This window comes from Cornus florida, unplaced genomic scaffold (assembly GCF_030987335.1).
Source record: "Cornus florida cultivar Cherokee Brave unplaced genomic scaffold, ASM3098733v1 CherokeeBrave_3.0.0_Hap2_Chr10, whole genome shotgun sequence".
Classification (NCBI taxonomy): domain Eukaryota; kingdom Viridiplantae; phylum Streptophyta; class Magnoliopsida; order Cornales; family Cornaceae; genus Cornus; species Cornus florida.
The window spans coordinates 41,627,185-41,652,319 of record NW_026775580.1 but is presented as its reverse complement, the minus strand read 5'-3'; the positions used below and the strand labels follow the sequence as shown (position 1 = coordinate 41,652,319).

The 25,135-nt window shown below is 35.2% G+C and overlaps 2 protein-coding genes and 1 pseudogene across 2 annotated transcripts; all 3 read right to left on the bottom strand.

The window, feature by feature from the left end:
• Positions 1-1,330: 1,330 nt before the first annotated feature.
• LOC132279281 (ent-kaurene oxidase-like) lies at positions 1,331-4,017 on the bottom strand. Its single transcript, XM_059781214.1, has 9 exons — positions 3,948-4,017; positions 3,807-3,899; positions 3,540-3,700; positions 2,996-3,157; positions 2,757-2,897; positions 2,396-2,650; positions 2,142-2,303; positions 1,728-1,922; positions 1,331-1,642 (listed from the first exon to the last, which is right to left on the bottom strand). The coding sequence occupies exons 1-9, from the start codon at positions 4,015-4,017 to the stop codon at positions 1,331-1,333; spliced, it is 1,551 nt and encodes a 516-aa protein (XP_059637197.1).
• Positions 4,018-16,301: 12,284 nt separating this feature from the next.
• On the bottom strand, positions 16,302-18,211 carry LOC132279401 (abscisate beta-glucosyltransferase-like). The gene has a single exon (XM_059781359.1). The coding sequence runs from the start codon at positions 18,020-18,022 to the stop codon at positions 16,484-16,486; it is 1,539 nt and encodes a 512-aa protein (XP_059637342.1). The 5' UTR covers positions 18,023-18,211; the 3' UTR covers positions 16,302-16,483.
• Positions 18,212-19,543: 1,332 nt separating this feature from the next.
• LOC132278599 (UDP-glycosyltransferase 73C3-like) lies at positions 19,544-21,436 on the bottom strand (annotated as a pseudogene).
• Between the last annotated feature and the right edge of the window lie 3,699 nt (positions 21,437-25,135).

The window sequence follows — 25,135 nt, the reverse complement described above, 5'->3', positions numbered from 1 at the left end:
CTAGCCCAATTAGAGAGAGGAATGATAAAAGAGAGCAAACTCAGAATTTTTTTCCACCAACAAACTCAGAATTGAAAAGGAGAAAAAAATAGCTTTTTTGCCCAATGGATACTTTAGTCATTTTGTATCTTTAGTTAAGGTCCAGTTGAATTTGTTACCCCCCTTTGATATTTGAGGGGTTTTTTTGTTGGAATAAAAATAATCAAAAAGGATTTAATGAAAAAGAGTGAAAGTCAGAGGCGGTTTTTTGGGCTTTGTCCTAATTTATTTTCATTTTTCTTTTACTAATTGAAATTCTTTTATCTGGTTGTTAAAGTCTAGATCCAATTGGCGTGTTTAAAATATATCATTAGATATTTATTTTTTTCTTTAAATAAAATTTATTATTATTTGGTGAATTATTTTATACATAATTGAATGTATATGACACAATTAGGAGTAATGATGTTAGTTTGCTTAGTCTAATAATTTTTATACAGCTCAATTTAAATTCATCTCCCCAAGATGGTAACATTGTAAAATTGTAAAGTGAAAATTATTTTACTCATGAAAGGACTTTTTGAATTTTGTCATCAAAGGATTCAAACGTATGAAATGACTTTTTAATTTAATGGGGCTTATTAAATTAACATTTGCCAAACATACAGAAAAGGCCTTCCTCTAACACCATTCATGTAAAGGCCTTCTTACTAAATGGACTTTTGGTATCACTTGTCAGGACGCCCTCCCAAACGCCACCTACTTATATTAAATGAAGCCCTCCCAAACGCCATGAGAATTGGAAAAACAGAAGTTATAGCAAGCAACTAGAGCCCAAGCCCAAGCCCGAGCCCAAGCCCAAGCCCAAGCCCAAGCCCAAGCCAAACTAGCAACAAAATTTCAGAACATTCATTCGACCGTTTCAGTCTCAATTCTGGTAATGGCGCCATTGCAAAGCATGATGCTTTCCTCTCCCAATCAGTCTGGAGGACGCGGCGGAGGCCTAAGAAGGCATTCAAATTTGTTGGTGGTGTTTAAATTTGTCTGTTCGATTTTTGGAGCCTAATAGGTTGTTCTTGGTTTGTAAATATTTCAAATTTTCTTTCTTATAAAAAAAAAAAAGCCAATAAAAGGCAGTAGTATCATTCATTGAGCAGTATGGTAAAAAGCAATGGGCAAATTCATATTCAAGAATTGATTTTAACTCCAGATTTTAACAAGTGATAACCTCTGCAAACCAGAGAATTATATGATATAGGATACACAAGCATACTAAAAAAGTAACATGGAATTCAATAACTTTCAGTCACTACCAAAAGAAAATTGGTTAGGATGTTTGGGAATTTCTTCTTCAATTTCTCGGCTTCAGGATTGCTTCCATCGGATGGAGCTTGTGAGTGGTGAGTAAGAGGTTATCGACGTTTTCTTCCTCCCCATCCCTCAATCTCCACTCGAATTCTTGTACAAGTCTACCAATTGCCGTGCATGAAATTAACATCGCTTGAAGAGCACCTGCACACACCCTCTTTCCGCCTCCAAAGGCCATCGTCTTGTGCAACTCCATCTGATCATACTTCCCGTCAAGAAATCTTTCAGGGTTCCAATCTTCAGGATTCTCCCACAGTTTCTTGTCCATGTTGCATCCATAAATGTTTATAGCAATCTAAGAACGAAACCAAAAGTCAGAAATGCAGGCAAAAACAATAATAAAAAAAAAAAGACAAGAGTTCTCAAGAAGAGTAGTCAACCTCACTTCCAGCAGGGATATAGTACCCTCCTAGTTGTGTATCTTGATGTACATATCGAAGAGGTACGAGTGGAACAGGAGTATGATTTCTCAATGTTTCATGGAAAACAGCAGACAAATATGGGAGCTGAGACAGATTTTCTTCCGTGATCCTGTTTGATCCACAAACACTTTTTATCTCTTGATAGAGACGATCCTGTTGGATTAATATTGAATCAAAATCACGCATTTGTAGAATATCTAAAATGGAGATGATTCAATTTTTCTCTTGACAAGCTAGGGGGAGGGGGACTCGAATATGGACAAATCCGCTCAGGGAGTTGGGTGCTATACCAACTAGGCCACTACATAATACCCGAGATGATGCATTCATTGGAGAGATAATAGATGGAAATGTGTGATTGAAACAGCCTACCTGCCGCATTGGATCTTTAGCAAGTTCATACATAGCCCATTCTGTGGTGACCAAAGTAGTGTCTGATGATTCAATAATGACCTCCCAAAGTAACATTCTTATTTGTTTCTCTGATAATGTTTTTGCTTCGGATAACAAGTAATCGAGATAACAATCCACTTCCTGCTTTAACTCCCAACCAATTCAAGTCATGTTAACTACGACAGACTTAAAACATGAGTAACAATGTGCACTTTAAGGCAAGGCAGGTTTACCTCTCCCGAAGCGATTCGCTGTCTCTGCTTGCTCATCAGGGCCTTCATCACTGCCTGCCTCCGTAAATCCATTTGCTCGATTTTTATTTCAAATCCTCTGTTTGGAATCCACCTTAAAAAAGGAAAAAAATCTCTCCAGTCCACGTCAATAGCACCCGCCATTGGGTCAATCACTAAAACCTTAAAGATCTCCTCCCTTGACAAGGTGATTCCAAGCCCCTCCACATAAATGGATTCCACAACCTTCCCCAAAGCCTGCAAATGTCATTCATTTTTCTCAATATTATTGATTTTCACTTCTTTATTATCAGTACAATATTTTACAAGATGATGACTTCTTATATAATAGTATAAAGCTCACTTCTTTCAATGCTAATCCAAAAAGTTCAGACTCGCAGATGGTTCTGAATTTCACAGCTTCAAGTGGACAATTCTTCACATGAGCATGCAAGTATTCTGAAGTATTTTCAATCAAGATGTCTCTATGGCCACGGTGTCGTTTCTGATGTATTATTCCTCAGAAATAAATGTAAATTAAGTATATAGAAAAATGAAAGAGTAATTAACAAGCACATTTATGGAGAATCTTGTAGCACAAACCTGAGCATTTGGTCCCAAAATAGTTGTGAGTATATTTCGTTTTACGGTTTTATGAAACTCATCATAATCACTTGTTGCAACCATGCATTTATCGAAAGTAAGGATCTTCAATGCTTTAGTTAACTTTCTTGTTGATATTGATGAAAATCTGGTCACCATGGCCTGAAACAAACAAAAAAAAGTTAGTGAGTTGCAAGTTGCAACCATGTTGTTGTGTTTTCCTTGCAATTAATGAAAGGATTAGGATTTAATAATTTTTTTTAAAAATGGATTAGGATTTAATCTTGTTCTACCAATTATAAGGAATTTGAGAACAGGATGGCTAGCTTTTCACAGTGTGTCTGATATATATATATATATATATATATATATATATATATAATGAGATATATATATCTTCCATGGAATGGCAAATCAGTCCTCTGTTCACAGGTGATTGATGGATGCCGGCAAAGTAAATTAAGCAAAGTCCAAAAAGAGGAAAGAAAGTTTTAACAACATTGTTGGCACCAGTTTGAGGACAAAATCATTAGAATTGAGGTACCTCCTTGACAACGTCATTAGAATTGAGCACAACAACAGTGTTGGCACCAGTTTTGATGGAATAGACTGGTCCATAAATCTCAGCCCATTTGCTAAAAGTTTTGTGTGGCTTTTTCTCTTTCAGTTGCAGCAGATTTCCGATCACCGGCCACCCTGGTACCTCTGCACCCAATACAAACCAAATCTATATATATAAATATACATATTTTATTTTCAATATTAAGACATTGATACAAAAAAAAGAAAGAAAAGAAAAGATGAGTAGTACCAGGTAGATTTGGGAGATCATTGGAGTGTTGTTTCTTCTTATTATCATTGACATATCCTCTAATGAACCATATTGAAATACCAACCAGAGCAACTGCTGTTCCCAAAGCCATTGCTTGAACAAGATTTAGAATTGAAATACCAACGAGAGCAACTGCTGTTCCCAAAGCCATTGCTTGAACAAGATTTAGAATAGCCTCGGTTAATGCCATTGAATGAATATTTTATTTTTGGAAGTTAAAGCAACTGACTGATGGAGTGGGGATTCGAACCTGGTCCTTTGGCCACAAGCAAACAAGCTAGAGATAGAGGTGCCAAAGTGATTTTATTAATATAGAGCATTGAATTTGTGGCAATACATTCTCCTCTCCATCTCAAATTATGATTGTTATATATAGGAGTAGGCTTAATGAAGGACGACAACTACCAGCGAGTTGGAATCTTCCTCTTTCCTTCATTCGGAATTCTATGAGTTTCAGGATTGGCAGCTTCTGTTATCTTAATGTTTGTCATTTTCTATGTGTTTGCTAGCTTGATGCTATGTCTTTTGTAGCTGTGCTCTCCTTCAGCATTTGGCCTTTTAACTCATTCTATATAAACATGAGAATTGTTGGCAATTGATCATTCGGTTTATAGGAAGACAAAGAGATTGTTTTGTTACATAGTAATGGATAAGATACGCTCCATGAAGATGGAATATACGCTCCATGAAGATGGAATATCAGTGGTATGTACTATGTGGTTCATGTTTCTGCTTTTATTTAGTTTATACCTCTAATATTTGGAAATTGCCCCTCTTAGAATTTCTCCATTCTAAAAATTTCTCTCATTCTTCTTTTATATTCTACTTTTATTATTCTTCTAATTTCTTTGATATCTTTCAAAATATTTTGCATTTATCTTTCTTCAAACTTATTTTTCCCCTTCAAAGTTGCCTCATTTTTCTTTTCCTTTTATTTTCTTTCCCCCCTCCCCTTCCTTTTCTCTTCTTAAATTTTTTCTTACACTATGTATGCGTGTGCAATAACATATTTTTTTTTCACTCTTATTATTTTTCTTCTCTACTTCTTCTTTAAATTTATTATTATAATTTTAGAAACTTAATGTCCATATTTTATGTTTTGAAATTTTCCCTCGTGCAATTTCTTTGCAAATAACGGCATACTGTTTTGAAATTTCTTTACCATTATAACCCTTTTTTCTTTAAACTTGTTATCTTGCAACACTGTTAGTCCGCATGTTAGTTAAGTGAGTATGTATCTATATGTATACAGACTATGTACTTATTGCATGAGTTGACTAGGATGTATTCGTTTCTTAAGTCTCTATGAGATGTAAGTAGAAAGAACTTGTTTGTGGCCTGACCAACTATTTATTTTTCAGGTCTATGTTAGTACCAGGTGTTGATTTTGTTCGTGCAGAGCAGAAACCAGTCATCATTATTCTTCCAGTTATCTGCATAGGATTCTAGTTTTTGTTTACAGTGTTCATATGTAGACAATTATTATTGTTACTTGTTTTAGTTTGGGATTTTCTAGGGGTCCACACAGTATGGATTCCCGAGTTGTATAATTGGAGGATTATTGGTATTAGAGGAGATTATTATTTAATGAAAGTTATTTTTGAGGATTTAATTATTATTCTAGTTTTCATTTCAACATTTTATTTATTCTTATTTATCCTTTTGTATTCTGTGTTCGTTTATTGACATATTGTTTCTAATGCGTGTCCCCGGGTATTCAGGCGTAGGCTGGCGAACCAGCATTTGAAAATCCGGGGGTATCACAAGCCTCAATCTACAAGCTCTTGAAGAGATATCACTAAAAATGGCAGAGATTTGGAAGCATACCACATAGCAAATTGGCAAAATAGGCATTGGATATATATGTGATACTGTAGCGAAGACCAAACAAACTCACTCTATGTTTGTAAAGGCCAAAACTGGTGAAGTGTATGCAAGATTCCCCATTATAAAACCAACAAGGTCTAAGTATGACATATTTGACAACACATATCACACCCTGAGGTTTAGCAGAAGTGACTTTATTACTACAACATGAGAAACTTCAAGGTTACTACGATGTGCATGAGAAAACAGACTTATGATAAACGATGAATATTGCATATTCGAGCCCTTAAACGTGCGTATGATAAGGCCTTAATGATACTTTTATCTTGATTCTTATGTTTATTTTTATTCATTTGTTATTTGTTGTTTTTTACCCAAAGAGACGGTCAATTTCATGTATGTAGAGATTACTGTGATGCTCCTGATGCTTAGAGACATGTTCGGGGCCTTCCGGATCAATTCGGCACTCAAATGGGGAAGTTTTGATGAAATTCAGCATATAGGGCTCGAGCACCCTTAATAGGGCTCGATCACCCTCAATAGGGCTCAAACACCATGATGGAAAAAGTTAGGAAAATGGCTAAGTATGGAGAAAAAGACGCTTCGAAACTTTTTGGGTCAAAATTTGTCTGTGTAAAAATAAGGCTCGAGCACCCTCAATACAACTCGAGCACCCTTAGCACAAGGCTTAAGCATCCTTAACAGGGCTCGAGCCCTGTCATCCTAGAACTTAAAAATACATATGGGAAAGTTGTTAAATCAACATTTTTGGTCCTAAATGGGCCCAATTGCCTCCAAAAGTTGTAAAGCCTGTCTAAGAAGGGTTAGGACTCAGTTTCTCCTATAAAAGAAGATGAAAGGACATAAAAGAATCTCTCTCTTCTCCTTCTTAGTTCTCCTACCTTGTGGCGGCTTTTAGGGTTTTGAAAATTGAAGATTCCAATTGGCGGTCCATGGAGATGGTTTCTACACCAACAATGATGATATCCTTCCTCTCCATGAGTAGCTAAAGCATTCCTTAGGGAATTGATGTAACTCTAGTCTGAGTAGAATGGTTTGATTGTTCTTAACTTTAAAGATTTTTCTATGTATATTGATTGTATGATTGTGAGCAATTGACTTAGTTATACTAAGCAATTGGGTTCTAATAATTATACTCAATTTTAATAAAATTAATCTCTCGTCTTAGAATTAATCTTATTTCAATTGAATTGAACCCTTCTATTGTGAGAGATTGGCAGCTAAGGGCTTCTATGATACCCCTTGATTCCGGAACAGGGGTTGATCAAGTCCGCGCACAAAATCAGGGGATATTAGCCAATCAATAATAAGCAAGCACAGATTTACAAAAGAAATAATAATAAAATAAATATCGCTAAAAGGGAAATTTAAAATAATAATTAAATAATAAATCCTCTGATACCGTAATCTCCAATAAATTCTCATTATAAGAATAAACCTCTAGAGTACAAATTGGGAATCCATACAATGTGAACGTACCCTTAATAAAAATCCCAAACTAATAGATGGAATAAATAAATGTATAACTCAAAAGTAATAAACATTAACGAAAAGATAGTGGAGGTTCTACGTCGACGACACCGGAAGAGTGATGAAGACTGGCCTTTGCTTTGCATGAATTGACTCTACGTTTGGAACTATTGAGGACCTGAAAAGATAATAACAAAGGTGGGTCAAAACCCACGAACAAGCCCTTTCTAGTACATCCTAAATAGAGACCCGATAAACGATACATCTTAGTCCGATTCATGTAATAACTACGTAGGTCAATATACATAAGTATACACACTATGGACTCTCACTGGATCATAAGATAGCCTCAACCGGATAATAGGTCTCATGCAAGCGCATACAAGGTGGTCATGAGTACCTTTTCTACCAGGGCACACACATCCCTATATCCAGCTACCCATCTCACTTGGCAATATACACCAACCCTAACCATCGATCCCGAGATCTCAAGCTCGTATCATGTTACACACTCAAAATATACATATGTGAGTAACCTACAGCCATATCTTAACAATGGCCCAATTTAAGGTTATAACCATACCGAAAGTAAGCGTCTTTTTCATCAACACCTAGAATATTTTGTGACTTCTTTTTTAGGGTGCTCGATCACCTTGGCTTGGTGCCCGAGTCTTTAGAGTTTTGCTCGAGCTTGGAGAGAAAAAGTAGGTTGTGGGTAGGTTAATTACATGAAATTTTTCAATGTTTGAAATCAGATATTTATGAGTCTCACGTTATTGCGTATTTTGTGCATAGAGACCATGGTGTTATATTCTGTGCTTTGAGACCATGGAGTCACATTACATACACGCCCATACAAAAAAGAAAAAAAAAAAGAAGAGATTTTTTAAAATTAATTAATAACTTTTAAGGTTTGTCAAAGTGGGCTTATATAGGTCTCACGTTATTGCGTCACGTGATTGAATTGGGATTTCACCATATAAAAAATTTGCACGTTTTAGTGGCGTACAGATGAGGATCCCAACTCAACGGTAGTTGTTTGAGGTGCATAGAACGTTTGGTGGGACAAAAGGTAATATCATATAACATCCATTATTTAACTGCGGATAGGATTATACTATTATATTATTGTAAACATGTTTGAAAATGGAGGACGGCTTATTATTATTATTTTTCTTCTATTTTTTTAATTTTATTTTTTTGAGAAATTTTAGCAAAACGTCCACACAATCAATGAGCTATTATCTCAATGGTATAACCTTTCTTACCTTCCGAAAGTAAGGAGGGGTTTGTTAGGAATTATGTCTCAAATTCTCATAATTATTAGTTTCTATTTTAGAGTATATTTTTATGGTAATTTCTTATAGAGACGTGAATTGGGCTCTAAGAAATTGTAATCCTTGTCTACAAAGGAATTGGATATGTGACTCTATAAATAGACACTTAGGCTATTGTTGAGAGTTATGACTTAAGAGAGATGTAGCCTCATGAGGGAGTACGTTGATGGTAGGGGTGAGTTACGGGTTTGGTAGAGTGAACACTGATGGCGAGAGGGAGTCTCGTGGAGTACATGGAGAACTCGGTTAATAGTTTGTGTGCATGGTCCGGTGTTGAAATTCTCTACTATTGTAATATCTCAACATATATAGTGAATCTCTTCTCATCCGTGGATGTAACCCTAATTTTGGGTGAACCACGTATATATCTTGTGTTGTGGTTTAAATTGTTGTTTTCTTTCTTTCTTTTGTTTCCGCTGTGCCCCAACAGGGTTTGAGTTTGGCATGACTAACACGCACACACACTAATAATATTGTCTCACACGCACACACACTAATAATATGTTCTTTAACATGACTCAACTATTTAACTTCTCATTTAGGTAGAAATGATTATATCATCTAGGTTAATATCTAATGATAAAATGGGAAGTGGGAATGCAATAAATAATAGTTTTGACATATTGTGGGTGAGATAAGAGTAGGCTTGATTGAATTGATTATACACAAAATAAAAAATAAAAAATAAAAGAAAGAAAAAAATCGATCATACATAAAATGAGATTGTTGGTGGAGGACAATAGGGTGCATGTAGTGTCAAACCGGAGGTGGGAGGGTTTGCTTTCATTTTAGGTAAAGAAATGAAGATTGGCTTGGTTTGCAAGATAAGGGCTACTTGATCGACTGAATCGTTTTTGTATCATAATCGTGTTGACTCGAATTGACACAATAATTAAATGTATCGTGTTCATGTTAAAAATGATTCATTTAACTAAACGTGTTGAATAAACATGTTGAGTCCGTCTCAGAAATAATTTAACGTTTTTTTTTTCATTCATAGTTGGTACTTACACAAACATGTCTCTATTGAGACTTGAACCCCTAACCTCCATTTGAGAAGTAAGAGATTGACACCGCTAGGCCATTTGCCCGTTGGTTTTGTCATTTCGTATTACGTCAAGTCTAGTGACGGATCCAAAAAATTGTATAAGAGGGGGCGGACTTGAAAGACAAGAATATATAGTGGGGTATTATAAAAAAATTGAGTGGCAGCGGTTATCCCCATTGGCCCCTAATAAGTCCATCCCTGACCAAGTTTGACTCATTTATTAGACGGGTTGCACGTATGGTGTTTTGTTATCCGTGTAATAATAGTGTCATGTTCGTATCAGAACTTCTTAACACGAATAATAATCGTATTGTCGACCTATATAACAGAATACCTATGTTCGATCTAACCCGATACAAACACAACCCACTAATACATATTGCCACCCTAGAGAAAGTGCAAACTTCTAAAGGTTATTCTCCTGAAAAACATGGTGAAACATGTATTATGGAGAGATCGTTAAATTGTTAGACAAATTCCCTCTAACCGTTTGATATGTAGTTGTTCTAAATTGTTATTATAAATAATTAAGTTCATTTTTCCACGATTACCGTCTTATTCTATTTTTTATATTCCAAATACATAATTCACATATTTGTAGTGCCTCTATATAGGAACATGTAATACCCCTAATTTTAAAAAGGATAGTCTCGGCATTTTATTTTTTGTTTCATTATATTTTTGTGTGACTTTTTGCTTATTTGGCAATTGTTTCGTTGTTTTAATTAATTATTTGATTTAATTGTTTAATTGGGTGTTTAAATTTTATTTCTTTGTTTTAATGGTTTAAACACGTGTTAAATTGCATTAATTAATTTTCGTTAGTGAGTATTAATTTTGGGTGTGTAAATTAGTTTAACTAATTATGTTAAGAGATTTATTTATGTAATTAGATTAAATTAGTAATAATGTTTAATGTATTAAACTACTTGTTAGCAGGGGTTTAATTAAACAGTAGGGTTCTCTAAGAAGGTTTGTATAGTAAGCCGTCGTATGTTACAACTTAGATAGTTTCATGGTCCGGCTAGGATTGGAATTAGGGCTTAGTCTCTAATTATACATGGACTAGGGTTATTGTTATACACCTATAAATATAAGCAATACGGTGGTTTAGGGTTTTAGAAAAATAAGCCAAATTTTGTAAAACAGAGAGATTGTGAGATACAGAGAATTACAGAGGGAGATAAAGAGAGGAAGGTTAGGGTTTTGGGCTTAAGCTAAGACTGAATCAAGGAGGGGAGCTTGGTATGTACTACTAGACTGAACTAGGAGCAGCAAAGGTCGTTTAACACAACCGACGTTGCCGGAGTTGATAAAAAAACAGTTAGAGATTTTAATCCAAAGTCTCAAAGGCAAGTTTCTGTTCTATTCTTTCCCCATGAACCTGTGTTCTGTGCATGCTTAGGTGGACTCCAGGGTTGTAATGAATGCTTAAACAATCTGTTATGCTTGTTTGATGTTTATTTAATCTCGTTGAATGAAATTGTTTTGCAAATTCTTAGAGTTTCTGTTAATTGGTTCTTTCTGTATATGTGTTTCAGTTTTGTTTAATTGAGATCAATGATGTATATGTATGCCTTGTAATTAATCTGGAATGTTAAATGAACAATAGAACAAGGATTTAAAAACATTACAGGGCCCTGGAAATCACTGGAGTCGAAGAAGACGAAGGGAAAATGGACGACGGCATCTAAGGGGAAGAGAGCAGGCTCCAACAGGTGAGGGAGCCGGCTCCCAAACCCTTAGAGCCGGCTCCCAAGGAAATGGAGCCAGCTTTGGATGCTCTGGAGCCGGCTCTTAGAGCCCTAGAGTCGGCTCTATGTATATTAGAGCAGGCTCTCAATTTTGAGAGAGCCTGCTCTCTCCTTAAACGTTACAAAATTGATTTTAGGGGCTTGTTTGGGCTACACAGGGTGTCTACACTTCGTTTAAACTGTGTTAAGTGGTGCTTAGGACTGTATTAGACTGGTATTATGATGGAAAAACATAAATTCATAATTGGACTGAAGAATAGAGCAAGAAAAGCCTAAGGGAAAAACTGGTAGGTTGCACTGTTTTGTTAGTTTTACTTACTGGAACTTGGCAAGGTTTTATATATGATCTAATTATGTATAATCATATATTTTTACAATGTTATAAGTATGGTAAATTAACTATAATTAACCTTACTTAGGTTGAATTTTAATTGATACTTAAATTGTTGTAATTGTATTAGTTTAATGGCTGTTTTGGAGAATTTAAACACTATGATTTATTTTAGCAGTTTAAATAGTTGGAGTATGACTGTTAGGTTCTGTAGTGAATACCTAATGTCATTATATATGTATTAAACTATACTGATGCACATGTCGGAGAACTGTTGATGAATTAATTAATGTTATTTTATTCAATTATGTGGATTGGAGGACTGTATGCACCGGTATGGGACGGTGGCATACTAGGGATGGATTAGTTCAAATACTAAGTCCTACCTAAAATGGATTAAGGTGTGGATTAACCATAAAGGTTAAGTCCAACTTCTATTGGTGTCAGGTCATTAAATAACTGAATGACATAATTTGGTTTCTGGGACGGATTGTTATACATGTATCAAACCACTATACTAGATGGGTGAAATTTTGTATTAGAAGGACACGGACTTTATATATATATGATATGGTACCATGGTATGAGCTTGAGTCTCAGGACCATGGTTAGGGTGCGTATATCGCCTAAGATGGATAACTCGACAGAGGTGTTGTTCCCTGGTAGGTCTAAGTACACATTACCACATTATGTGCGATTTGTATGGTATCTCTACTCAGGCTGAGATGGACCTATTGGACTAGTGAGCGTCCTATAGTGTGTACTTATACATATATAGACTACTTTAGATATTGTTGAGTCTATCTAGGATGTATCTGCGTATCGGGTTCCTGTTTGGATCGTAGTAGAATAGGACTTGCATGTGGGCCTGACCCACTCTTTTATTTTTCAAGTGCTCGTCAGTTCTAGGGTTAGAGCTTGATCGTACAAAGCAGATACGGGCTTCTATTCCTCGGATTACGTATGACTATTATCTTATTTAGCTTTGGATTTGGATTACAGTTATTTCCTTTCCAGTTTGAGTTTTTTTTTAGGGGTCCATTGGAGGGATTCCCGAATTGTTAACTTAATGAAGTTATTTTGGAGCTTGGATTTTAATAATTACATTTTAAGGATTTTCAATTAGAATTCGTTTCCGCCATTTATTATTTATTTCTTATTATTTTAATTTGTATTTTTTGTTCATTAAATATTAATTGTTTGATATTTCCGTCGGGTTTGGGCCTGGCCTGATCAACCCGTGTCTCGAATCCGAGGGGTATCACAGAACATGAAACCTCAGATCGGCTCTATACTTTCCACTAAATAAATAAGCTATTAAAAAGTGTTATTTCTATTCTTCGTGGGAAGGTGATATTTGCATATATAAATAATTTCTCCAGCTTTAGTTATGTGTCTTCTTTTTCTTTTTTATCTTTCATAGTTAAATTACACTCACCTATTTGATAAATTATTGTTTAACTAAAAACTTGAATCTTTAATTTTTTATTTAAAAGAATAGGAGATGTGTGTGTGTTTTTTATTTTAGAAGTAAGAATATCGCCTTTCAATATAATCTTGTCAAGAATCTCTTGTGTTTTATGCTATGTTTGGTAGGAAAGAAAAAAATTGGAGGGAAGTGAAGGAAGAAAAGATAGATAAGATATTCCTAAGGAAGATATTGCGTATTTCTTTTTTTTTTGTTCAGTTGGATAGAAGATAAGAGAATAAATTAACAATTTATTATGTTTGTTAAAAGAAAAAGTTTTAATTGTTTTTACCATTATATCTAATAATATTTATAATATTGTAATCTATAGATGATAGAATTATAATTTAAAACTTGTATAATTTAGGATAGTATTTAATTTAAAACTTCCATAACAATTCATTTGTCTTCCCTCCTTTCTTTCGCCCATTTTTTTGCTTATGAAAATTTCTTCCTTCCTATTTTACTTTCTTTCCTTATATTAACTTTACCGAACAAAGGAAGTTCGTTCTGTGAAAACAGCGTTAACGTGGGGTACGGAAGTTATTAGTTGATTTTAAGTATGATTAACTCCTTTAATGACCTAAATCTGATTATTAGGTCAACTTATTCAATTTATTGATTAAATTATTTGATCAATTAATCATTCACAATCATAAATATAAATACTAGAAAGTAAAGCAAGTTAGGGTTAGAGAGATCGCACCATGATTTTTAGCGAGGAAACCCTAGTCGATAAAATACGTTAGTTGTTTGCATGGGAAAAATCTCATGGATTGTTCAGTCCAAAGTAAACTGATCCACTATGTTCAAAATACACTGAATTTTGACTTTGGCTCACACCATATCATTCTACCAAATACCAATTGCTGACAATCCTCTGACTTTGCGACTCCCCATCCAACAGCAATTTGACGTCAGACTTATGCTTTATATTTGTAGAAGAGTAGCAGGTGGATCAGACAACACTCCTCGAATGCTTCAACCCTTTCAAAGTGTGATCGCTTTTACTTCTGTTCTTCAAGATTTGAACTCGATGTAGAAGAATTAAATCCTGCTCTTTATTCAGAATATCTGAATCTTCAATATAGCTCCAATTTCGATGAGACAGAAAACAATACTACTAAATCACTCATGAATATATGTGTGTGTTCTCATAAATAAATTCAGAATAATTAGATTTGATTTTCTGAATTTTCTTTTTCTAAAAGGCTCTCTCAAAATATAGAATTAATGTTCCTTAAAGCCATGCATAACCTAGATGTATATCAAGGTTTATATAGAGTTTAGAATGTCCTAATCCTTTTGAAAATATGAAAAATTTCGTGTATAGGACTTGAAATGAAGTTGGAATCAAAAAGGAAACAATCAGAAAAAGAAACTGAAAGTTCTAATGCTGCCAGGACTTCTAGCTGGTACCGGCTCCCAAATCTTGGTGCCGGTTCAAGAAGGTTAGAAGCCTTTTCGGCGCACTTTGGCTACCGGTTCCTAATTGTGGTATCAGTTCAAGAAAGGCAGTGAAGAATTCTGCTGTGAACCAAGGTTTTGCTCCTGGTTCAAGGATTCTACTACCGGTTCCCAATGGACAGAAGTGAAATCTCTGTTTTCTTCAACTTTCTAAACTCCCTAAGTGTTATCACTCACTCACATACCTTCCTAAAGCATTGTTCTAATCATCCCGGAGTGTAGGATACCATGAACACTTGAACTTCTTCAAATCCGCATCCGATCTTCAAACTTGAATTTTAGAATTGAAAAATTACAACTCAATTAGACTTGTTTTGATAATGAAATTAGTCAATTATAAAATATATCTTACACGTTTTTTTCTTCCTATTTTCTCTTCATACCTCTTCCTTCATTCCTATCGAACATAACATAAGGTTGATGCTGAAATGGAATCAAATATAAAAATTAAATGTGGAATTTGACATCACGGCTAACATCAGCCGCTAGTCCTTTTGCTCGTTGAAATAGACAGGGCGTTATTCTTCACATGATACATCAAATGCTACTTTGGCCCCCTCTCACACATTATAATCCATGCCTGCGTCTTTCTTCCTTATCATACCTTTGCCATTTCTGTATGTTTATACAGGTAAAGATCAAGTCTGAGTGAACAAAAGTAGAATTTGAGTTTAACTAATGCCTAAAAAAAAAAAAAAAAAAAAAACACAAAGAGAGTTTGCCTCCACCTCCTTTGTAAGTGGAATTAATTCTGTTGAACAATATTACTCTTCACCTTCCTTTCAAAGTAGAATGTCGAAAATTTAAATTTTCGTGAAAATAAATGAGTGTGTGAATAGAAAAAACAAAAATCACATCTAGGTAAAATTGAAGCCTTTTAAAGCTAGTCCAACTCTAGACTCTTATGTTTCGTTTAGTTGGAGGGATGGAAAAATGGATAAAAGGGATATGGAAAGGAATAGATGAGGCATCCATAGGGAAATGAAGATGTCTCTTTCTCTTTTTGTTTGATTCGATGTAATGGATAGTAGAGAGGATGTATGTGGTGACTATTTTTTTGTTTTGCTAAAAAAAGAAAGAAAGAGAGTTTTTATCAAAATACCCACATTATAAAAAATTATAAAAATTATATATCAGTTTCAAATTGTGCCATAACAATGTGCAGAAAACGTAAACTAGTGAAACTATTTTAGTATTGTATAAAGAAATATTACTCCGTATTTTTACATGGCAAAGCTGAGTTGCTTTTTGAATCGATATTCTATTAGAAGTCTAAACATGCTATTGTTGTTTAACATAGTAGGGTTTAAGAAAACAAAATTTAAAAAGATTAAAAATGAAAATTCAAAATTTGTTGGTTTCATTCTCTTTCTCCTCTTCTTCGTTCTGTTTTTTCATTTCTCTTCAACCAAACACAAAAAACTCCACTCATTCCTCCTCTTCTTTCCCTCCTCAATCCTTCCCTCCAATCAAACAAAGTATTAAGGACTATGATGTCTCTTTGGAGTGATCATAAATTTTTGAACTTTAGTCACCTCATATCCTGGTAAAACTCAAATTTGAACAAGTAGATTGTAAAAATTTGGAGATTTTTAACACTATTATTGTCTCTTATAAAAATTTGGAGATTTCTAAAACTATTATCGTCTCTTATATTAACCATTCGTGGTAGAGAAATTCTTGAGGCTTCAGTCATATTATGTGCATAGGGACCATAGAGTCACATACAAGATCATACAAAGGAAACAATATGCAAATTAAATAAATAGATTTCACTCACCATATGTAAGAGAGGACTTGTAACATAAATGTACTAGATTCCTCATTATTTCACTGTGTGTCACCATTACAAACTACCTCGCAAACTATCTTTCTATTTGAAAAAACTTTGAACAAAAAGGACTTGTACCATAAGCTTGTTAATTACTACTATTTAGGTTGCTTTTTGGCTAATAAAATCCCAAAAAGCATCCAAAGCAGCCGCGGAACTCGCCGGAAAACCACCCTCGAATTTGCCGGCCAAGGCTTCGGCACGTCTTTGAACTTTTTCATCAGTCATCAGCTTCTTAATTCCTTCCATGATAGTCTCCTTGTTAACCATTTGATCACCCGTGGACACCATATACCCCACCTTAAGGTGGTTCACCACGAACTTGGCATCATAGAATTGGTCACCCCTAATGGGCCACGCCAAAAAAGGGACCCCACGTCCAATTGCCTCCACCGTGGAGTTCCATCCACAGTGTGATAGAAATCCACCCGTTGATGGGTGGCTCAATATCATCAACTGTGGTGCCCATCCTCGTATTATCAAACCCCTGTCACCAATTTTGCCTTCCAAGCCATGAGGGTAGTAACCTTTTTCTGTGGCATCTGAACCGGGTTCGTCACCCAACATGGCACTAGGTGGACCGTGTTTACCTGAACCGGGTTGAATCACCCAAATAAATGATCCGGTCCACTCCTCCAATGCTTCTGCTAATTGATCATATTCCTTTAGGGTGGGCCCAACTGCACTTCCAAATGACACGTAGATGACAGACCCACGTGGCTTTGAATCCAACCACTGGATCACTTCCTCTTCTGTGTAATTTGATTGGCGTTTTGGTCTGATCTCGCGATCGCTAAGGACTGAACCGGCTGAGCTCCAATACTGTTTCGGCAATAGTGGTCCAACACCCCACACTGGTTTCCCAATCTGATTTGCCACGTAGTCAATGAACGGACGCTCCAGATCATCACACGTGTTGATCAACAACGCGATTGAACCCTCGATTTCATCCACCCACATTGGCCTTTGACCCGGTCGGAGAGGCCCGAATTTCATCCCTCCCGGCGGTCCGGGTAATTGAGCAGCTGGACCGCCCGGTCCTGGTGGACCACCTTTACCACCCATATGTGGAGGCCTGTGAGGATGCTGTTTAATATCCGAATAAGTCATGGCCATGTCTTCGGGTAACCCGGGAAGCATCCGGATTTCACCCGGTTGTATATCATCCACGTGGGCCTTCCACGCCGCGAATTCCATGGCTTCAGCGCATGCACCAGAGGTGAAGAAAGATACCGCCGGAATGTTGAATTGGGTGAAGATTTCTTTGCTCCAGCTCTCCATGACGTCAAGCACGGCTAACACAGGTCGGGTAAAACCCGGACTGGGAAACCGGGTCTCTAAAAAGGCCTTGATGCCTTCCCCCATCTGTAGGCGGCGATTGTGAAATGGGTTAGTTCCGGGTCCGGGTCCTGCCGCCATTGAGGGTGGAGGATATGGTGGAGAAGAGGCGTCGGTGATTTCAGCAATTTCGATAAAAGGGTGGAGGCGGAGGGATGAGGGGATAGAGGAGGAGAGATTGGAGGACATGATGAGGGTGATCTTGTAGCTGCGGGTGGAGAGTTGCTTGCAGAGCTCCATGCAAGGGAAGAGATGGCCCTGCCCAAAGGCTGGTACAACAAAAATCTCACCAGTAGCTTCCATTTTTGGTGTATTGACTATTTGATTTGCTGTGGTGAGATTCTAATAATGTATCTATAGATGTTTTTATAGATGAAAGGAGAAAGAAGAAAGAAGAAAACTTAGATGCGAAGGAATGAATTTTGGCGAGAGGGTTGACAGTTTGGTGAAGAAGTCGTGACTCTGATTTGAAAAACTGCGTGTGTATGTGTGTGCGTGCCGTGTGGAGTAATTGTGGGACAAAAAATATAGATGAAGTTGAGTTGGGGTCATTTCAGAACTACATACTATCTTCTTAACTAATTTTATTTATTTTATTTTTTTAAAATTTCGTTATCTCAAAATCATTTTTAACTTATTTTTCTATTATCATTTAAAGGGTAGTTAAGCAATTAGATCACTTACTAAACAGTTATATGATAGAAAGGGAATAATTTGTAGATTTTTATAATTTAGGAGAAATTTTTTAAGTTTAGGAGGTTATCTATAAATGCAGAATAATTCAATTATTATTATTATTATTATTTATTTATTTTTTGTTTTTTGTTTGTAGTCTCTTTCTTCCAATTTCCGGCCACATGCATAGAGAATGTGTTTGTATGTACATAGGAGTAATATTTCTGTCTGGAATGAGCGAAAACTTATCAATATGCTTTTGTCATGACTCATTACAAAAGTCAGACATGGGTGCGGATGAGTTGAAACTCATCAATAAACTTTTGTCACAGCAAAAGTGAGACTTCTGGGTCTGACTGGAAGCTTATCTATAAACATTTTACACTTGTCACAGCAAATGATCGACAAGCAGGGGCAGAGCCAGAAATTTAGTTCGGGAGGCATATTAACACTGATAAAATAAATTTTTTCAAGAAGGCAAAAAATATAATAGTGTAACAACTGTGCAGCAGAAAAAAAAAAAAAAAAAGTTATTGCACATAAATTATGCGTGAGTGCAAGAAAAAATAAATTTTTAAGAAGAAAAAGGAATTTTTTAAGAAGAAAATAAAATAAAAAGAAATTTGAAGTATAAGAAAGAAAAGGAATAAAGATCTAAAGGCATTTTTAAAAATAGATAATTTTACGGGGATACTTTAAAATTTTATAAAGGTATTTTATAAATATTTACAAATTATATACATAAAATAAAATAAAATTTAGTGAATTCAGGGGCAGAGAGATCATTTTATTAATTTTAGGGAGGCATTGTGTCAATTTTTACAAATAATATAAAAAAAACCAAAAAAATTTAATTGGGCAGCAGGGGCAGGGGGCAGCTGCCTCCGCCCTTGCCGACAAGAAACAAAAGAAAATTGAGGTTACATAGTTTATAGTGTGAACAAATTAAAGATATGGATTTTACATTCCATTATTATTATTATTAAATTTTTTGTCATTCCATTAGTATTAGTACTACTAATTATAGACTAATAAATCCTAATCTTGATATAAAAAGTCAAATCAGTTAATTTATACGTTGCGTATCAATCGACGAATTTGAGAGAACATCGATATAAATAGCCAAACAAATTAGTTTATGAAGGTGAATAACGGTATCGGATCCTTAAAAAAATTACGAACCAACTAATACATCGCGGATCGATCAATACAACAAACCTCAATGATATATATATATATATATATATATATATATTTGCCATTTAGGGAAAAGAAAATGGGACACCTAGCAAATTGGGTTCTGACAACTATAACACGTACAATATCTATTTGGAATTTTCTTCATAAGAAAGCCATCCAGGACTACTACTAAAACACAGTGCCCTTGCATAACCCTCAAATGGCAGCCAAATTTCAAAGTTCAGATCTCATAAACTATGCATGTGGAATGCATTATTGTACAACTAAAAATTTCATCATTGAACCTTAAGCTGTTTTTTGGCTAACAAAAACACTAAAAGCATCTAGAGCCGCCTCGGAAGTCGCCGGAAAACCACTCTTGAACTTGGCACAAAGCGCGATTGCTCGTTTTCGCACATCCTCATCACCCATGAGCTTCTCTATCCCTTCCAATAAAACAACCTTTCTAATCATTTCCGACGAGTCTCCGGCCGAGGCCATGTACCCAATCTTGAGATGGTTCACCACCAATTTGGCATTATAGATTTGGTCACCCTTAATGGGCCATGCCTAAAATGGTACCCCACACCCGATCGCCTCCACCGTTGAGTTCCACCCACAATGGGACAGAAATCCACCGGTGGACGGGTGGCTCAGTATCAGCAATTGTGGTGCCCATCCCCTTATTATCAAGCCTCTCACACCAACCTTACTATCTAGTCCACGAGGAAAGTATCCTTCATTGTCACCCGATTCATTCGGACCACGTCGACCATCAGGGCCTCCTTTTGACAAACCCGAACCCGGTTGGATGACCCAGATGAATGGACACACGGCATCTTCTAAAGCTCCAGCCAATTGTGGATACTCATCCATTGTGGGACCAGTTTCACTACCGAATGCCACGTAGAGAACCGATCCACGTGGCTTCGAGTCTAGCCAATGGATCAACTCGTCTTCAGTGTAGTTAGTTTGGCGCTTGGATTGTCGAATCTCACGGTCACGAATCAACGAATCCGACGACTGCCAATACAGGTCCGGCAAAAGTGGGCCCACGCCCCACACCGGCATGTCCATTTGATTCGCCATGTAGTCAATAAACGGACGTTCTATATCATCACACGTGTTGAACATCAGCGCAATCGAGCCCTCAATCAGTGGGACCCATGGTGGCTGGTCGCCCGGTTTAGGAGGACCGCCACCACCTCCTCCCGGCGGACGAACCGTACCAGACTTTCCGGGCGGCGGAGGACCGCGGGGCCGGCCTTTGATGTCAGAGTGGGTCACGCGCATCTCCTCCGGCAATCCGGATATCGTACGAATCTCGCCGGGGTTAAATTTTCCGGCATCGGCCTTCCACGCGCCCCACTACATGGCGGCGGCACACGCGCCGAACGCGAAGAAGCTGATCACGGGGATGTCAAATTTCCAGAAGACGTGTTTGGTCCAGCCCTTCTGGAAGTCGATGACGGCGCAGAGTGGGCGGGCCGAGTCTGGGCCAGTGAGCCGACTGGTGAGGTGGGCCTCGAGATCCAGCTGGATCTGTTGGTGGGTCGGGTCTGATCCGGGCATAGGAGGGCCGCCGGAGATGGGAGAGATGAGGGCGGTGGCGAGGTGGGGGTGGTGGAGGAAGGAGGAGGGGAGGGAGGAGGAGAGGTTGGAAGGGAGGACGAGGGTTGAATTGTAATTTCGAGAGGAGATATGCTTGCAGAGCTCGATGCATGGGAAGAGATGACCCGATCCAGTAGATGTAACCACAAATATTCAGTCGAAAACAATGTCTCTTTGTTTACTAGTTCTTCAGATTTTGTAGGGTATGTTGGAAGTTGGGAGGGGACTCACTAGCTTTCGATACTTTACCACCGTTCATTCCTTTTCACTCTTATGATTATAAAGATTTTTCTTTTATATTTTCTTGTAGGTATAATTGTCAAAAAAAAAAAAAAAAAAAACCAAAAAAAAATTATATACATAAAAAAACATTTGTTTTGCTGAAATAAAATATATATTTACTCAATGCAATGCAACGAATTGATCCAAGTTGCTAAAATAAAATATAGATATTGCATTGATTTGTTTTTCTACTTGATTTGTCCTTTAAACTTCAAGTGAAGGATTGTTGGATTGGAATACTAGTATTATAACAAATTCATTTGTCAAATAATAATTCTATAAGAACTTCCAACTTTATGCACTCAAGAAATTGAGCAGCCAAAACTAAGAGTGTTCTGTATTTTTTTTTTGAAAGTAAAAATGATCTGTGTTTGATTTGCACTTAACTGTAAATTTGTAACTAGTGTGATGATTATATGTATAAAATATATATAAAGTATAAGAGAGATTTGACTACTCAAAGGGCAGACAACATATAAATAATTTTTTTATTATCCAACAGGGAACAAATATATGAGGTTGTGTGCCTGCTTTAAAGAAAAAGGGATGAAGTGAAAAGAAAAACAAAAGGCACAAGATACAGATCATATGATTCATATTAAATTTTGTCAATGAGATATTAAGATGGGCTAATATTTGAGGTCTTTTCAAGTTTGAAGCCGATTGCCTTAATTTTTTTTTTTAAGCCCCGCCTGCAAAATTTGAGGCCTTATAAATCTTGAGGTCCTAAGCGACCGCCTTGATTGTCTTGGGTTAGGGCATGCCGTGGTAACCATTGATACAAATTTCATCAAAGTAAAGGGAATCTATAATATAATTAAAAAAATTATTATATGTAATTTGATGGAATATTTGTAATTGTCAATTACACTGCATCATGATGCAATGATTGCAATGAATAATTTTTCGTTCTGAATTGACTTACTTGTTTATAAGCTAGACTCGACTAAAGGTGATGAAAAGATAGAAAAAAAAAATTGGATTTAGCATTTTGATAATTAAGTGAATATTATTTAAAGACTAGAGTAATGCTCACAAGAGAGTTCCCTTATCGAGCTCTATACTTTAATCAATTAATTGAAAGATGTATTAATATTTAAATTTTTACAAAATATTAAAAAAAAATGTCTAAAAGTTTTATTAAGAACAAATTACTCTTATCTAAAAGCAACTAGTTCAAATTAAACGAGTCAACTTATAAAATAATTAATTTCTAAAATAATGAATAAAATATTCATCAACTAAAGAGCCAATTTTGTTTGATATATATATTTTAAAATTAAGTAAGATAAATTTGAATTTTTTTTTTTATAAAAGCACGAGGCATACTAGTAACAAAATATATATATATATATATATATATAGTTGATAAACTTATGTTCACAAAATGTACAAGTTTATGTTCATGAACACACGTATGATTGAGTTTGTATTTATGAATGTATATGATTATGAATGAGCTCGTGTTCACGATTCTACACAAATTGAGTAAAAATTAAACTCAAATTAAGTTCATTTGCTTAATGAATGACCCAAGGTAACACTCCTACGTATATATACCTAATATACAACACACACACACATATATATATATATATGTGTGCGCGCGCACGTGCATGTTAGGTATGAGAAAATACTGATTACAATGGTTGTAAAGGGGTATAACCAATTAATACAAAAATTCTACTAAATGGTCTCTCAAAAACTTAATAAATTGTGATGAATTCAACTATTTTATTTTAGAACAGTATTTGAAGCAACCGTTGTAATTAATAATTTTTGGATGGCACATGGTGATAAGTCGTATAGGTCAAAATCTCGATATTGTAAACTGTAATTGTAACTACACTTTCTTCCTGGCATACTATTACAAGACGGGTGGGTCTAGACAAAGAAAATGGTTGGGCTTTTTTCGGTGGCTTGACGAGCCTATTTATCCAGTGCAGTTTTAAAGCCTGAGCTCAATTACGTCCCATCCATCCCATCCACTTGACTTACCGTTTAGCTTAAGTCCAGTCATTCAAACCCATGTCTTGGCTCGGCCCTTCAGCTTACTGACTGAGTCTGGGTCCAAGCCCTTTTATTTTTATTTTATTACGTATTTATTTATTTTTACCATTTTTCCTCTCAAATCTTGCTTAAATACATATAAGCTATGTTTGGGACTATCAAATAAGCATATTAGAATTGAGGATTTAGTTTGTGTTCAAACTAAATTTTCTTCAATTTATATTTTAAGGCATTGATTCAATACTTCCAAACGGAATTATTATGTTATTACTAGAATAAGTATTTTGAGAATATTTTATTACAAATAATTGAAGTTTGAAAAGCGAGTGGAAAGATAAACTTTATATATGTGCAATACTCGCAAATTACACATATAATTTAAACTCAAATATTTTTGTAGCTTGTGAAAATCAAACCAAGACGCCCATCTCACTTTTGATCAACTCAAAAGATGGTAAGTTAAAAGGGTTTTTATTTCATTTTATTTATTTATTATTATAATAATTATACACAAGGGGATCAAGTTGAAACCATATACTGTTATGCCAATAAATTAGTTCAAAGATATGAACTATAGAGATTAATATAGTAAGTAATTAGAGAATAACTTTAAAATCAAATAAAAGTTTATATTTTCTTTTAATAAGACAAATTTCTACATATATAGTTTGTTTTATAAATGTTTAAATACAAGTTAAAAATCCCTCAAACTTCAGATTATACCCTTTATAATTTGTAATTGTACATTTCCAATTTGTTGAATACTTGTAGTCAATTTTAATTTTCTCTCCAAAAAGTTTTGATTTATTCTTTAAGATAACTTTTATTTAAAAATATTTGAATAAGTTATTTTAACTTTTGTTTGAAAGCCATTTTTAATTTTCCTGTTAACAAGAAAATGGAATGGCTAGGTGAATTACCGATTATCTTATTATAATTGCAAACTATTTAAAAATTTACTTTTACTTGTAATAAAATGATTATAAAGTATATTTCATAACCTAAAAACATAAAACATCTAATATGTGTATTACACGATTCTTTTTTCTTTTTTTTAATTTAAAAAAAATGAGTATTATTTGTTAAGTTGAAAGTTTGTACAGAAGATTGAAGTTTTCTTCTTTTTATTTTACAATTATATGTACATACTTGAAAAATACGCAATTTTACTATGTTCTTTGTACGAAATATGTTGGGAAGCGCAAAGAATATGAAAATCCAACCAAGACAATAAGGTAATTACATATAAACACAAGATAGTCCACAATATGAAATGCGGTTAAGAGGGCCACGAGTGTATTTATTATTATTTTTTATCCTAACAAAGAATTCTTTTGAGGAGATTCAAACTCTTCATTTTTTTTTTTTTAATTTTAGAAGGAAATGAGGTACCACTAAATTATAGATCTTTGAATATAAATGATATTTAGTTTATTTAAATAAATATCTACATAATAATAATAAAATTAATTAATTATTTTGCATTTCATCAAACATAAATAATGTTAAACAAGCTTAAATTTCTTTGAAACAAGCCAAGCAATAGAAGAAGATAGAGCTTCCTTGAAATTTCCTCCACTGTAGGCGGCTTAGGGGCCAAATATGTGGTTTGTTTCATTTTAATTTTTTTTTTTTTTTTTCTTTCTCACTTCTCTTTTC

Bases quoted from the DNA above. Each gene is read 5' to 3' on its own strand.
- LOC132279281 (XM_059781214.1), bottom strand. From the start codon at position 4,017: ATGGCATTAACCGAGGCTATTCTAAATCTTGTTCAAGCAATGGCTTTG. The intron at 3,158-3,539 runs GTACCTCAATTC...TGTTTGTTTCAG, and splicing joins CTAATGACGTTGTCAAGGAG to GCCATGGTGACCAGATTTTC. The intron at 2,898-2,995 runs GTTTGTGCTACA...ATAATACATCAG, and splicing joins TTTTGGGACCAAATGCTCAG to AAACGACACCGTGGCCATAG.
- LOC132279401 (XM_059781359.1), bottom strand. From the start codon at position 18,022: ATGGAAGCTACTGGTGAGATTTTTGTTGTACCAGCCTTTGGGCAGGGC.